At 61.2% G+C, this 15,343-nt stretch overlaps 1 protein-coding gene across 1 annotated transcript; it reads left to right on the forward strand.

Moving 5' to 3' along the window:
* The first annotated feature begins 3,876 nt into the window (after positions 1-3,876).
* GPR83 (G protein-coupled receptor 83) lies at positions 3,877-12,579 on the forward strand. The gene is made up of 4 exons (XM_060179671.1): positions 3,877-4,664; positions 6,418-6,543; positions 8,494-8,627; positions 10,530-12,579. Exons 1-4 carry the CDS (start codon positions 4,302-4,304, stop codon positions 11,152-11,154), a joined length of 1,248 nt encoding a protein of 415 aa, XP_060035654.1. The 5' UTR covers positions 3,877-4,301; the 3' UTR covers positions 11,155-12,579.
* The last annotated feature ends 2,764 nt before the right edge of the window (positions 12,580-15,343 follow it).

Raw genomic sequence — 15,343 nt, forward strand, 5'->3', positions numbered from 1 at the left:
TCTCTCTGTCCTATCCTGTCCAACAATGATGACATCAATAACAACAATAATTATAACAAGGGCAACAAAAAGAGAATAAATATTTTTTAAAAAACTAATAAAGGGTGGGGGTATAACATAATGGTTATGCAAAGAGACTTTCATGCCTGAGGCTCTCAAGTCCCAGGTATAATCCACCACACCATATAAGCCAGAGCTGAGCAGTGCTCTGGTAAGAAAAAAAAAAAAAAAAAGGAATATATCTATCTATCTAATGACCTCAAGTGTCAATTTTAAAAAGCATATATATATATTGATGTATATATATAGAAAGAGAGAGAATTTTTCAAAAGATTGTGAGAGTAATGATTCTTATTGCTTAGATTCTGTGCAAATAAGTTGCAAATCTAGTGCTACTTTATTTTTTTAATATTTATTTATTTTCCCTTTTCCTGGCCTTGTTTTTTTATTGTAGTTATTGCTGTTGTCATCGTTGTTGGACAGGACAGAGAGAAATGGAGAGAGGAGGGGAAGACGGGGAGAGAAAGACAGACACCTGCAGACCTGCTTCACCACCTGTGAAGCAACTCCCCTGCAGGTGGGGAGCTGGGGGCTCAAACCGGGATCCTTACGCAGGTCCTTGCGCTTTGCACCACGTGCGCTTAACCCACTGTGCTCCCACCCGACTCCCGCTACTTTCTATCTTTAACAAAAATCTTACTTGCTAATATTCTGAATGAGAATAGCCATCATTATTATCTGTACAAGATACAATATTAATGAGATGGCTTAAATGTCATGCTTGATTTATCTTTCCAATTCTGAAGATGATTTGGAACAAGGCACATGGGACAAATAGAAAGAAAACACGTTTTCTTAGCAATTAAGAACTTAGAGTGGGGGCTGGTGCTGGAGCCGATGGCTCAGCCCGCAGGGTCGTCCCTGCCTTTGCGGCGTGTGGCCGTGGCCCTGCGAGTGAAGAAGCCTTCGCTTCAGGCTGACTTCCGCACGGGACCAGCAGCTGCTTTCTTTTCACGGCGCTTGGGTGCCGCACTAAGTGCAGGAATAGAGGCTTACAGGAGTTGAGACGACTCACCTTAACTGGATCGCAGGTGCCTACTGCGGCGGGGGGGCTGCAGCTGGCTTGTCACCCCGCCCCACTCCTGCCGCAGAGCAGCCCTTCCTGTGGACGTTGACCTGGGCGGGAGGCAGGGCAGAGCAGTGGGTGGAGGGGCCCTCGGTGGACCTATGGCAGGGAAGCTCGGAGTCGCAGATTGGGGACCTGCCTGCGTGTCTGCACAGTGGCAGGCAGGGCCAGGAGCCGCAGGGCAGAAAGAGGATCCCCCAGGCCTGGGCTGGAGGCAGGGCTGACTGGGTGCCTGCAGCAGCGAGGGTGCATGCACCCCCAGAGTCCGTTCCCCCCGGTGAGCAAGAGGAGCAGGCATGGGAAGCAGGGGAGCGGGCAGCACCCCAGCGGGGCACCCTGTCCACGGGGCTGCAGTGTCCAGCTGAGGAGGGGAGCAGAGGTGTAGGTGTCCCCGCTTCACATTCCACAGGCCTGCTGTCCCCCCACTGTGGTCACCACCCACAGACATCCAGAGGGCAAGGCTTTCCCTGTCCTGGTGGAAGACGAGCAGCGGCTACCGTGGCTGTGGGCTTGCCTGGCTGCCGAGAGGCAGTGGCCCCACGTCCTCCTCTGGCTGCCGTGGGCAGCGTGTGCCATGCCGTCCCTGCTTTTCCTTGCAGTGCGGTTCACTGGGCCAGTCTTCCCCAGGGACACTCCCAGATGCCCCACAGAAAGGATGGGCACTGGAGACGGTGAGTCGGGAAGAGCCAGACGCCCGGACCCCTTACGGTCCATGCTGTGAGGGGCTGGCCAGGACCCTCCTTCCTGTCACAAAGTGTATGAGAGTGGAGAGTCAGGCCAGTCTGGGAGTCGAAGCATGAGCATTCTTGCTCGCCCTCAACCTAGTGATCTCTGCATCTCATTCAGGGAGCCAGAGCCCTGGTGCGGCCTGCGGTGCTGGTGTCCTTGCAGGGCGCCTCCAGCTTCATAGCTCAGGCCCACCGCCTCAGCTGTAACGAGCACGGGCACACCCAGCCTTACTGAAACAGACTGAGGGGCCCTGGCACTTACGGGCCCCAGGGGCTGTGGAGAGGTGACCGAGTCAGCCAGGGGCTTTCAGGAAGAGGCAGGTGCCGGGCATCTCCACGTGGAGACTCGCCACCTCTGAGGACACCTTGTGCCGCGGCGACTCTGTCACTCTTTGTCCAGTACTCAAGAAAATATTGAAGGGATTCACTCATGGCCCCTGGGCAGAGCCCAGGCCCTGTCTGCTGCTTCGCACATATAACGTGTCTGTGTGTGTGTGTGTGAGTGTGCACGCACGTGTGTGTGCACATGTGTGTTGTGTGCACATGTGTGTGTGTATGTGGCTGTTGCTAAAAGTGGTGTAATTGCAGCCTGCACAGGCCGACCACACCGCGTCCCTGCTTTTACTCAGACACACAGCTGGTTCTGGAAGGCTGTCTTCCTGGACTGCCTGAATAACAGCAGCAGGAACGTTCAGGCCCAGGGAGAATCTAGTGACCATGGGAGAATCTAGTGACTCGGTGGCGAAGTGCAGCCCCCGGTGGAGCATGCTCTGGATAAGGTGGGGGGCTCGGAGGTGCAGGCCTGGCTGAACAGGCAGAAGCGTCCAGTCCGACCAGTTCCCCCAGCAGGCAGGGCAGGGCCCACGCTCCCAACAGGCAGTCCCCTCACCTCCAGCATGCCCTGCACAGGAGTCAGACTTTGCTACTGCAGTGAGAAGAGCAAGACCTGTGGTCCTGCATGTCAGCCTCTTGGGCACCAGCCCATGTGCCCTCGTGTGTGCCCGCAAGGAGGCTGGGGGCCTGTCACAGAGCACTGGGCAGAAAGGGTGCCACCCGCCTCCCTCTGACTCCTGGTCCCATTTCTGCCCAAGACACCACCACTGTCCCCTTAGCCATATTCTGCCTCTGGCAAAAGCAGCTCAGCCTGGCCACTGAGATGGGGCTCCGAGCTCTGGAGCACCCGGGCACCTGTGGGATGTGCCTGCCCCCTCCAGGTACCACTGTATCCTGGTCATGGAGTCTCTGCTCCACACGTGTCCTCGGGCTTGGCAGCCTGGGAGCAGTCCAGGGGCTGAGCTGCTCGCCCGTGGTGGCAGGGTGAGTGCTGCTGTCTGCAGGGACCCCATCAGAGGAGGGCTTCTAAGGCTGACCGTGCATCTCTCTCTGTTGTGGTCTTTCTGTGCAGCCTGCACCCTTGGAGGCCATCTGGATCCTCTGGAGAGGGTCCCTCCAGGCCCCTCTCAGCCGCACCCCTGCCCTGTGCAAGTTCACCTCATGCCCTGCATGGCCAGGGCCCTGGGAGACTGTCTCACCTGAGTGGTGGAGGCGCCTCACTGGGAAAGTGCCCTTGGGTGTGTTGTCCTCTGCTGGTGCCTGCGGGAGGCCTGGACCTGTGTCCTAGGGGTGTCTGGGTTGCCTGTGCTCTCGGGTCCAGCGGGGAGGACTGGGTGGGGTCCGACCACGTCCCTGGACTAAGAACGGAGGTGGCAGCAGGTAGTGGAAGGGTCTAGGGGCAGAAGGTGGAGGGGCTGGGAAGCCCATTCAGGAAAGCTTACTCCTGGGTCCTGCAGTACTCGGGGGTCCGGTCCTGGGAGCAGACCAACATGGAAGGGAGCAGGGCTGGCACCCCACACTCCCAGGAAGGAAGGAAGCCAAAGGTGCAGCAGTGTTCCCAGAAGAGCCTGCTTGGGAGTGCTGGGGTGGGGGGAGTCCCAGGTGCCCCCCAGCTGGCTGCCCTCAGGAGGGGCTTGGGGGAAGAACGCTGCCACTGGTATGAGTCTCCAGCCGCTAGGACAGCGACACCCTCGGCTCGACCCCATGTGGAGCCGCCTTGGGCAGGGCCCAGCGCGGGAGCCCAGAGTGACCAGAGCCAGGCAGACAGACTGACACCTCAGGGCGCCCAGCCTCTGGGGGCGGGCTGAGCATCTGGGGCGGGCCCAGCAGCCTCGTCACCACCGCCCCGCCCCAGCCCCAGCGCCGCCCCCTTCCCCAGAGCCGCACTCGCCGAGAGCTGGCTGAAAAGATCCCACCACCCCCAGCCAGCCCCGGCCCTTCTCCCCACACCCCTCTGTCCTGCCCCATCCCTCGCCGCTCTCCCCTCGCCCTCCCGCCTCTCAGGTCCTAGGACCCCTCTCCCACCCCGCCCTGCCCCTCTGCCCTGTCTTGGCGCCCCCGCCCCTGCTCCCCTGCCGCTGCTCTGTCCCGACGTCTGGGGCAGGTCGAGGACCATGGCCTTGCGCCGGGCGCTGCTGCTGCTGCTGCTGCCGCCCCTCGTGGGGGCCACCGGGCGCCCAGCCGCAGCCTGGCCCAACGCCTCCCGCCTATTCTGGATCAACTACTCCCTCTCCGACTGGCAGGACTTCCTGGGCCAGCAGCGCTACCGCTACGGGCTGGAGTCCCAGGACCCCAGGGTGAAGGCGCTGCTGGTGGCGGCCTACGCCTTCATCATCGTGTCCGCGCTCTTCGGCAACGTCCTGGTGTGCCATGTCATCTGCAAGAACCAGCGCGTGCACTCTGCCACCAGCCTCTTCATCGTCAACCTGGCCGTGGCCGACATCCTCATCACGCTGCTCAACACGCCCTTCACCTTGGTAGGCAGGCGGCTCCCAGCCCGGCCCTTCTGTCAGTCTGGTGCTCTGCCGCCCCCAGGCCTGCTCCGGGGGTCCCCCGCCTGTGCCCCTGCCCGCTGCCGTGCCTGCCCTGGCCCCTGGAGATGCCGGCAGTGGGTCAGCGTGCCCTGTGACCCATTGGTTGCCCCTGCTGCTGGGGGGCCCCAGGCTCAAGTCTCCAAACAGCCGCAAACTGTTAATGGAACAGAAGTGCGATTCCGCCAGGGAAAGTGGCTGCAGCGCGGCGGGAGGCTCGCTGCTGGGAGCCCAGAGGGAGGGAAGAGGCTGGGTGGGTGGTTCTGTGCTGTCAGCCCAGGTGTGGGGCTCAGCACACACAGGGATCATCTTTTTGCAAAGCCCTTTCCTGTCCACATCAAGTTTGTGCAGGGCCTAGACCCCTCCCCCCCGGTCCCTGACCCCCCCCATGAGGGAAAGAGGGGTACAGCCCCCCTGCGTGAGCACCCACTCCTCACAGTGCAGGCCCTGCTGGTCCTCCATACAGCCCTGCTCCATGGTGAGTGGACGCAGCTCCCAGAGGTCACCCTTGCCCACGCTGCCGGGGAACGGGCAGGCAGAGCCAGCTGGAGGGTTATGGGAGGGGCGTTGCCCCACGTACTAGGCTTCCACAGTCCCAGCCGGGACCACCCGCTGTCCAGCCCACCTCCAGCTGGCTCCTGGCCACTTGGCACCCTTGGGGTTTAGCCTGACGAGGGGGCTCACATACTCAGGGCTTCTGCTGCTCTGAAGCCCTGACACTCCTGGGTGAGGGTGGGCTGGCTTACAGCCTGGGCTGTTGCTGCAGGTAACGGGGATAGTGTCCCCGAGGGCTGCGTCCCTGGCCTGGAGAAGAGCTGGCTGCTTGGCTACTCGGAGGCGGGAGGCAGGAGGTGAGGGTGGGGAGGAACTCCACTCCTGGACATCTCTGCCCACCGCGAGAGCAGAGGCCCAGCACCACGGCCTCACCCACATGTCCCCGAGACCCTCCTGCACACACTGGCCAACCCCATTCTCCTGAGCCAGCACCACACCCTCTGCTCTTACCCTCATGCCCTCCCAAGGTCCCTCAAGGCCTCTTGTGACAGTATGGCCCCAGCTGAGGTATCCTGTGCACTGTCCTCACCTAAGAGGTCAGCTCCGTTCACGGCTGAGGGCAGTGGGTCTGGGAGGACCGTGCTGCCTCGCCCAGCTCCCCTGCCTCCCCAGCTGGGGCCTCTGTGGGCACTGGCACTATGCCTCCTGCTTTCTACCCTCTCTGCCCTCAGTGCGGGGCCCAGGTCCCCCCTCCAGGAGCTGCTCGGCACCTGGCAAGGTGTGGGCTGGTAAGGCCACTCCTGCACCTCCCGCTGTCCTGGGGCTGCCTCTTCTGCTGCCCAAGCAGCCACACCTTCCCCAGGGCTCCCCTGGGGCCCTTGCTGCCCCCTCCTCTTGCCGCATCCCCCTGGGCTTTCTAGCTGTGTGTCCCCGTCTGCACTGAGCTGGGGGCCCAGGTCATGCCACAGCGCTGTGAGGCAGCCACTGTTTCTGGCCCGTTTGTATCCCAGCAGACTGCCAGACACCCTGAGACGGGGTTCTTGTGACTGTGTCGGCGGCACTGCTGAGCCTTCTGTGGGGAGCAGGTGCAGAGGGTGTGCCTGGGGTCACACAACCAGAAGCCCCCAGGCCTGGGAAATCCAGCCAGGCAGGGACCCTGGTGGAGGAGTGGGCTCTTGGCAGGGTGCTGTGCTGTGGCCCGCAGGTGCGCTTTGTGAACAGCACATGGGTGTTCGGGAAAGGCATGTGCCACGTGAGCCGTTTCGCCCAGTACTGCTCCCTGCACGTCTCGGCCCTGACGCTGACTGCCATCGCGCTGGACCGCCACCAGGTGAGGCTCAGCCCCTAACTGCGGGCCCCACCCCGAGCAGACCGGGGAGTCACGGTGACTGGAGTGCTAGGGACAGAGCGGGCTGGCTCAGGGTGCAGGGGGACGTCCTAGCCGGCACTGGAGACAAGGACCGAGGGGGGGGCAGAGCAGGTTGGGCTGCAGGGCTGGAGGGTGAGTGGATGGCACGTGGCCCCAGCCCCCAGGGCTGTGCTGGGTGCTGTGCTCAGTGAGGAAGGGGCCCTGTGTGCTCACTGCTCTGAGGAGCCCAGTGCAGAGGGGGCAGCCTGCACAGGCACACGCACATGCTTGCATGTGCAGTGGGTCCACCTCACGCCTCGCCTGCCTTATATGCAGCTCAGGTTCATGTCCCTAAGCCGCACGGGAGGTGCCCAGGCCCTGGGGGACCTCGAGGCTGTACTACCTTGTGCACCTTATATAAATTTTTCTTAAATGATTTTTATTATCTGTGTATATGTATATGTATCCATAGAGGTAGTCAGAAATTGAGAGGGAAGGGGTAGATAGGGAGACAAGGGGGCCAGGCGGTGGCATACAGGTTAAGTGCACATAGTACGAAGCACAAGGACCAGTGTAGGGATCTGGGTTCGAGCCCCCGGCTCCCCACCTGCAGAGGAGTCGCTTCACAGGCGGTGAAGCAGGTCTGCAGGTGTCTGTCTTTCTCTCCCCCTCTCTGTCTTCCCCTCTTCTCTCAATTTCTCTCTGTCCTCTCCAATGGAAAAACTAGCCTCTAGTGGTCCGGGAGGTGGCGCAGTGGATAAAGCATTGGACTCTCAAGCATGAGGTCCTGAGTTCAAACCCCGGTAGCACATGTACCAGAGTGATGTCTGGTTCTTTCTCTCTCTTCTCCTATCTTTCTCATTAATTAATAATTTTTAAAAACTAGCCTCCAGGAGCAGTGGATTCATAGAGCTGGCACTAGCCCCAGCGGTAACCCTGGAAGTGAAAGAGAGGGAGAGGAAGAGGGAGACAGACACCCACAGTTCTGCTTCACCATTTGCAAAGATTCCCCCCTGCAGGTGGGGATCAGGGTCTTGAACCCAGGTCCTTGCACACTGTAACGTGTGCTCAGCCAAGTGCGCCACCCCCAGCCCCTGCACTCCTATATAGAGAGAATAAAGGAAGCTGGCACAGGAGCAAGGAGATGACACACGTGTGGGGCCCTAGGCTGCCGCCACACCAAAGTATATAATAATTTTCTAAGCCTGCCCTTTTATTATGTAAATCATGTGAGAACTCCATACAGGAGAGAGATCAGAGCACCACTCTGGCTCACGTGGCTCCAGGGATTGAACTGGGGGCCTTAGGGATATGAGTCCTGCAGCTGAGCCATTTCCGAGGCCACTTCCTGCCCTTCTTCTGGATGCCCCCAGTTCACCGAGGGCTCTGGGCCACCAGGGCAGAGCATTGCCTTGGAATACGGCTGGCAGGATGCTCACCCAGGCAGCCCCAGTCCCGGGAAGATGGGGAGCAGGCCAGCCCCAGGACACAGTCCCCCACCCACAGGGCCCCAGGGTGGCCCAAGGTGGCTATGTTCTTCCAGCATCATTTCCTTGGCCTGGGCACCCCGTTTCCAGCACCACACTCTGGCCTTTGTGGGTTGCTCAGTTCTTGATGGGCCAGTGGGGGTGACTGTGCTGGGCCAAGAGTCCAGGCTCAGTCCAGCCCTGGGCCTGCTGTGCGTTGGCTCCTGTCTCCTGAGCCCTCGCTGCAGCCGTTCTGATGGGGCATCCGGGCCGATGGGCCGATGGGCTGGGGCCCCGGTGCAGGCAGTGGAGCTGTTTGTCCTGGCCAGCCAGTAGGCTGGCTCCTCCCCCACCTCCCAGTGTGACTGAGGGGCCTCTGGCTGCGGCTGTCTAGTCGGCGGGCCTGGGGCTCCTAAGGGGGGGCTGGCTCCACGAGGCCCTGTCCAGCAAGCACCCTGCCCTCCAGGTGATTATGCACCCGCTGCGGCCTCGCATGTCCCCCACCAAGGGCATGGTCTGCATTGCTGCCATCTGGGCCCTGGCCACCGCCTTCTCACTCCCGCACGCCATCTGCCAGAAGCTCTTCACCTTCGAGTACAGGTAGGCACCGTCCTGCAGGGCCTTCGCTGTCCCTGTTCTCTTCTGGCACCTCACCCTCCTCCCCTTCCCAGCTGCAGAGCTGATCTCACCCAGCGGCCTGCCCAGCCTGCGTGACACGGAGCCTGCAGCCCCTCTGCCCCTGCCTGTCGGCTCCTGCAGGCTCCGGGCCGAGCGCTGGGGCTGAGGGGCTGGGTGAAGTGCTCGGCCCGCTCTGAGCAGGCCGACCCATGTCTAGTCCCCTCCACATGGCATACCCAGCATGTGGGTTAGGGTGAGCTTGTGAGTTCATAGATGAGTTGAGGTTCCCCAGACACAGACCCCGAGCTCAGGGTCAGCACGGGACGGATCGTGGCCAGACCGTAAGGTGCAGGCCAAGGAAGGGTGCGGTCTGGGGGGCATAGCAGCTCCTGGGCTCCTGCGCTCTCCTTTTCTCTGGGGAATAGAGACTCCTGCTACACCTGCTCTTAGTGACTTCCTGGCACATGGGGCATGTCTAAAAAGTGACAAGGGGGCTGGGGAAGCAGCTTAATGGTTCCGCAGAAGACTTTCCTGCCTGAGACTCTGAAGTCCCAGGTTCAGTGCCCACCACCACCGTGAGCCAGAGCTGAACAGTGCTCTGGTATTTCTCTGTCAAGTAAATAAATACTTTATTGAAAGAAAATAAAGGAGGGGATCGGGCGGTAGCACAGCAGGTTAAGCGCACATGGCGCAAAGTGCAAGGACCGGCACTAGGGTTATTGCTGGGCCTCGGTGCCCGCGCTACAAATCCACTGCTCCTGGAGGCTATTTTCCCCCTTTTGTTGCCCTGGTTTATCGTTGTTGTTGTTGCTAATATTGTTGTTATAGCTGCCATTGTTGCTGGATAGGACAGAGCAGTGGGTTAAGCACAGGTGGCGCAAAGCACAAGGATCCCGGTTCGAGCCCTCAGCTCCCCACCTGCAGGGGAGTCGCTTCACAAGCGGTGAAGCAGGTCTGCAAGTGTCTGTCTTTCTCTCCCCCTCTCTGTCTTCCCCTCCTCTCTCCATTTCACTCTGTCCTATCCAACAACAGCAATGACAACAATAATAATAACCACAACAAGGATAAAACAAGGGCAACAAAAAAAAGAAAAGAAAGTGAGACAAATTAGGAAAGAGGGCCGGAGGGGGCCCTGGGCTTTCCTGAACGTGCATCAGTCTTGTGATGCCTGGTGACACTCAGTGGTGGGGCACAGGGTCTGCACACCTGATGTCCCAGCACCCCATGAGGCAGAGCCGAGCTCGGGTCTCTGTCACAGAGAAATGAGCGAGGATGGCGTGGCAGCTCACTGGGCAGCGTGCCTGCTTCTCTCCCACATGGCTGAGGCTTGAGCCAGCACCCCGACCGGGAGACGCTTTGGTGCTGCGGTGTCTTCCCCCGCTCCCTTTCTACCTGAGAAAGTTGACCTGGAGTGGTGAAGCCCTCAGAATGATAAAAACAGATCAGTGAAACCAGCAATGCCGTCAGGGCCAAGAGAATCCAGCCTCGAGGCCAGTGGATCTAGAACAGACCCTGCTGGGCGCCAGAACCAGCCACACAGGCACGTGGGATCTGCTCCCGCGGGCAGGCGTGTCCCCGTGTCTCATAATGACCCTGGCATACACCACGGCAGCAGTAGGCCCAGGACCCCGCCTGGCTCCCCCGGGTGGGTCAGCCGTGCCGCAGAGAAGTCCAGTGTCTGGAGCCGGGTGCTCCAGGGCTGCTCTCTGGCCAGGACCGTGTGCCGTCCATCTGTCCATCTGCCTGGTAGCAGCTGCTGCTGGCCTCTGCACTCGGCTAGGACGCAGAGACCCAGTGTCCCCCCAAAACCGGGCCAGGCTACCGCGAGCGGCGAGGGCCGCCCGCTGACGCCGCACGCCCTTCCTCCCTTCTCCCCTGGCCCAGCAAGGACGTGGTCCGCTCCCTGTGCCTGCTCGACTTCCCTGAGCCCGCCGACCTCTTCTGGAAGTACCTGGACCTGGCCACCTTCACCCTGCTCTACATCCTGCCGCTGCTGGTCATCTCCGTGGCCTACGCCCGCGTGGCCAGGAAGCTGTGGCTGGGCAACACCATCGGCGACGTGACCACGGAGCAGTACCTGGCCCTGCGGCGTAAGAAGAAGAAGACCATCAAGATGCTGGTGCTGGTGGTGGTGCTGTTCGCGCTCTGCTGGCTCCCCCTCAACTGCTACGTACTGCTGCTGTCCAGCAAGCTCATCCCCGCCAGCAACGCCCTCTACTTTGCCTTCCACTGGCTGGCCACCAGCAGCACCTGCTACAACCCCTTCATCTACTGCTGGCTCAACGAGAGCTTCCGGGCGGAACTCCGGGCCATGCTGCGAGTGTGCCGCCGGCCGCCCAAGCCCCCCGAGCAGCAGCCCCCCTCCCCGCTGCCTGCCTTCCGGGTGGCCTGGACTGAGGGGAGCGGCGGCCCCCAGGCCCCACTGGCCAGCAGCCTCCTGCCCTCCTCCCAGCCACAGCCCAGGAAGACAGACCTGGTGTCCGTGGAGCCCGGGGTGGCCGTGAGCTAGAGGAGCGGCTCCCGCCAGGTGGCACAGTCCCCGCAGCTCCCGACCTGCCTCACGCCGGGCTCCGAGGCTGTGCGTGCCAGGGCTTGCCTAGCAGCTGCTCACATGGGCTGGGAGGTCGGCCTGGTCACCCCACCCCGGCTCTGTGCACCCCAGAGGGTGAGGCTGACCAGACACCTAGAACCCAGCCTGGAGGCCTGTAGCAGCGGAGTCAGCCGCACGCAGCAAGAAAGACCAACGGGGCTGAAGCAGAAGGCCAGGTGTCCCCAGGGGACAGCCATTGTGAGATCTGGGGTGGCAGAGCAGCACGAGGAAGAGAGCGGGCATCTGCCTCCCTCCCGAGCCACCTGGAGCGGCTCCTCAGAAGGACACTTTTTCGCCCTCCTGGGCTCCTCAGCCCGCATCCTGCGCGCCTGCTTCTGCTGTGAAGGACACTTCTTCGCCCTCCTGGGCTCCTCAGCCCGCGTCCTGCGCGCCTACTTCTGCTGTGAAGGACACTTCTTCACCCTCCCAGAACTCGGTCCTCAGGGGTGTGCAAAGCCTGTGCGAAGGCTGCTGGGGCCACCCCCTGCCCTGAGCAGCCCCTCCTCACGCAGCCCCAGGGCAGGGTGCAGAGCCGTGTCCCTGCTGTCTGGGCAGGTCCTTCCTCACGCTCCTGAAGGCCAAGCTTGCTCTTCCCGCGGCAATGCTATCTGTTAGTTCCCTGGAGGCTGCCCTTGGAGCTGAAGTGGTGCCAGGGCCTCCCACCCCAGAAGCTTGCTGCTGCCTCCCAGCACCGTGGGAAAGGAGGCCGGGAGGCTCTGCTCTGGCCCTTGGCTGTGCTTGCCTGCTGGCTGCTATGTGCCAGAGACAGGTGTGAAAATTCCAGGATGCCAGGCCTTAGCTGCTTACCTAGTGGCCCTGGGCCTCATGCATGTGAGAGCCCCCTGTTCTGAGCCACGTTCACCCAGGTACACAGAGAGAGGTACAGAGGGAGACAGAGAGACAGAGAGAGAGAGACACCAAACCTCCAGAGCCTCCTCTGTTGCCATAGCATCTATTCATGTGGTGCTGGGCCCCAAACCCAAGCCACATGCATGGCAGTCAGGTGATCTACCCAGTCAGCTGTCTCCCCAACCTGAGATGTGGTGTTTTAACGATGGACCTCTGCACAGCAGGTCAGAGGAGACTCCTGGGAGAGGGCACCCCTTGAGTCCGCAGAGTCCCCGCTTCTGTGTTGTGGAGGCGCGAATGGCGTCCGTCAACTGCTATGAATGCTACATCACCAGAGGCAGGCCAGGGCTCCTGGGGCCTTGGGACACTGCCCGGCCCGCTGCTGCCCAGTCCCCGAGCAGAAGCCCCTGTGCCTGCCCCAAGCCCATCTTCCCAGTGTGCCAGCAAGCACTCCATTGTGAGCACCCCATCTCAATAAAACACTGCTGCCGTGTGTGTGCTGTGCCTGTCGGGCCCGGGATTCTGCCACCATTGGCGACCTCGTACAGGGGGGTCCACGCAGGCGGGAAATAGAGCTGCTGCTCCCTCAGGGCGAGCCCTCCCTCTGACTGCACTGCTGCCCCCCCCCCCCCCCCCGCTGGCTCCAGCCATCTTCTGGAAGGAGGCCACCTGCTCCCCAACTCCGTCTGTCCCTGTGACACAGGATGCAGGTGGGGGTCACTGCCCCCTCTGCATGTGCCAGGGTGTGTGGCCAGTACAGGATGGGCCTTTGGCCTGGGGTCCCCAGCCCTGCCTGGCAGTGGGGGCAGAGGCCCTCGGCTCACGCAGAATTGCCCTGCGCCTTACAGAGCCCAGGAAATCAGCTTCTCATCACTGACCAGACAGTTGTGAATAGGGTAATTTCCAGAGCCTGGAAGTGTTGAAAGAAAAATGAGAGGCCTAGGAGAGGAGAAGAGAGGCGGGTTTGCTGGTGCTCGGTGAAGCAAGGCCACACACTCACTCGCTCCCAAGCTGGGTGGCCTAGCCCCCACAGTGTGGCGTCTCCATGGCCGGCCAGGGTCTGAGTTGGGGAGAGCCCGTGACAAGCCTGGGAAACTGAGGTCCTTAGAGGCACAGAGAGAAGAGTAGCCCCAGTGCCTGAACTGGCAGTCACTTCACAGGGGCTCAGGAGACTGGTTCCAACGTCTGGTGCTGGGTGGGCCGTGGTGGGTTTGTGGTTCGAGAACAGGCCGTGAGCTGGGTGCTGGTTGAGTGTTCCACACTCCCTAGACCTTGACAGCTGGTGCCAGGGTCCTGCTGCCCACAAGGAGGTGGGCAGCTGTGGTGAGGGTGCCGATAGCACCCTGTGACACCCCCTCCAGTTTTCCAGGAACAGGAGCTGGGGAGTCTTGTCTGGAAGCGCCCACTGGTGCCGCTGGCGGCCTGGCAGGCAGCATCTGCTCCTTGGATGGGCAGTCCCTGGCTCACTCTTTCTGTAGCTGCCCTAGAGGCATAGACGTACTCCCCCACGCCGGGAGGAAGGGTCAGTGGGCCGAGGCCCCTCCCGGAGGCTGAGTGGGGTCCCCTTCCAGGCCTCCCCAGTGTCTGGTGCCCACACTCCTGCACTCCTGGCCTCACCTTCATCCTCTGAGGCTGCACCCCTCTGCCTTTCTGGCCCTCTGACCCCTTGGGGCGGCCACTGTGGTCCTCCCCCCATGTCTAGCCCCATCAGCAAGCCCACAGTGTCCCTCTGCCGGTGTTCCCGGGCTGGGGGCAGGTGCTGTGGGCTCTGCACTGGCTGGCCCTGCCGCCCAGCCTGGCTTTCTCCTTTGCGGCTCTCTGGCCATGAGGACAACCCCACTCCTCATCCTGTGTGGGACCTAAGGCCGGCTGTCCCCAGAGAGAGGCCGCACCAGTGAGCTGGACAGGCTGTCACGGCCTCCCTCAGCGCCCAGCCTCTGCGACCCCCAGGGAAGTGCTGGATGCAGAGGCCCATGGGAGCGGAGGCTGCTGGGATTCCCCTGCGGCCCACCCAGCCGTCTGTCCTGTGCAGCCGCAGGAGCCAGCACCAAGAGCGAGAAGCAGCATGCCCTGCTGTCCCCGCAGCTGGTCAGTCAGCAGAGCCTCCGTGCCCACACGTGAACTCCAGCCCCTTAGCCTCTGCCCACGGAGACAGAAGGGTGGCTCGAGTGCCGTCCAGCCTCACTGTGGCACGTTGCAGTACTGCCCTGCCCGAGGAGAGGAACTTCTGACACACATGACGGGCATGAAACTCGAGGGCACTGTGCTCCGAGAAGACATGTTGCATTACAACTCTCCTGTGTGCATCCTGCAGACCTGGGGCTCACAGATTTCTTCACCCAAAGAGAAGAGGAGAGCGGTCCAGGAGGTGGCACAGTGGATAAAGCAGGGGACCCTCAAGCATGAGGTCCTGAGTTCAGTCCCCAACAGCACATGTACCAGAGTGGTGTCTGGCTCTTTCTCTCTCTTGTCCTTTCTCATGAATAAATAAAATCTGTATAGAGAGGGAGAGACACACTACAGCAGAGTTTCTGCAAGTGCCACAGCTCTCCCATGTGGGTGTTCCTCAAGCCTGGGCCACACACACTCAACTTCTCTTCCATGTGGCTCCGGAAGTCGTGGGCCCTTAGAGACAGAGGCCGAATGGTGGGTCCCGGGTAGAGAGAGTGGGGCCTACTGGTGATGCTCTGAAATGGGGTCTCTTGCCTTCCAGGGTGAAAGTGCCAGGAGCTGGTGTGCAGCCTCGTGAGTGTCTCCAGCACCCCAGGTGGTAAGATGTGTTTCCTCTCCCCCTTCTTTCGTTCATCCATGTGACTCAGTGTTTCTGCAGCATTCTGCTTTCTCTGCTCTCTGGGCGCACTGAGCAGACATGCAAGAGTCCCGTCAGCGGCTGCCCGCCTGCTCTCTGTGTGCCTGTCTGCCAACCACCTTCGGTCATGGAGAACCCTGGGGGGAGGGGGCAGTGGTGCTGCCGCTCGTGTGTCTGCTCTCAGGCCAGCAGGCACAGACTCTGCAGCGCTTCGTGGGGCAGGCCAACCCTCCTTCAGCCTTCTAGACGGCTTCTTAGAGGCTCCCCTCCTGCTTCATTTCATCCTGTGAGGGGGCCAAGGGACAGGCCATCATGCCCTCCATCCCCATGGAGCTGCCACATGGAACAAGGATGAGACCCGGGCCTTGCTGTGCAAGGCTACCCGGCCGCTCCCACACTGCTTCTAGTTCTCCCCCTTGCCTTAGTGGCTCCCTCCATCTGCTGACTCTG

The sequence above is a fragment of the Erinaceus europaeus genome, chromosome 20 (genome assembly GCF_950295315.1).
Source record: "Erinaceus europaeus chromosome 20, mEriEur2.1, whole genome shotgun sequence".
Classification (NCBI taxonomy): domain Eukaryota; kingdom Metazoa; phylum Chordata; class Mammalia; order Eulipotyphla; family Erinaceidae; genus Erinaceus; species Erinaceus europaeus.

What these genes read in the sequence shown, in the direction of transcription:
- GPR83 (XM_060179671.1), top strand. Translation starts at nt 4,302, where the DNA reads ATGGCCTTGCGCCGGGCGCTGCTGCTGCTGCTGCTGCCGCCCCTCGTG. An exon ending in TCAACACGCCCTTCACCTTG is followed by an intron (nt 4,665 to 6,417) that starts GTAGGCAGGCGG and finishes TGTGGCCCGCAG; the next exon opens with GTGCGCTTTGTGAACAGCAC. An exon ending in TCGCGCTGGACCGCCACCAG is followed by an intron (nt 6,544 to 8,493) that starts GTGAGGCTCAGC and finishes CCTGCCCTCCAG; the next exon opens with GTGATTATGCACCCGCTGCG.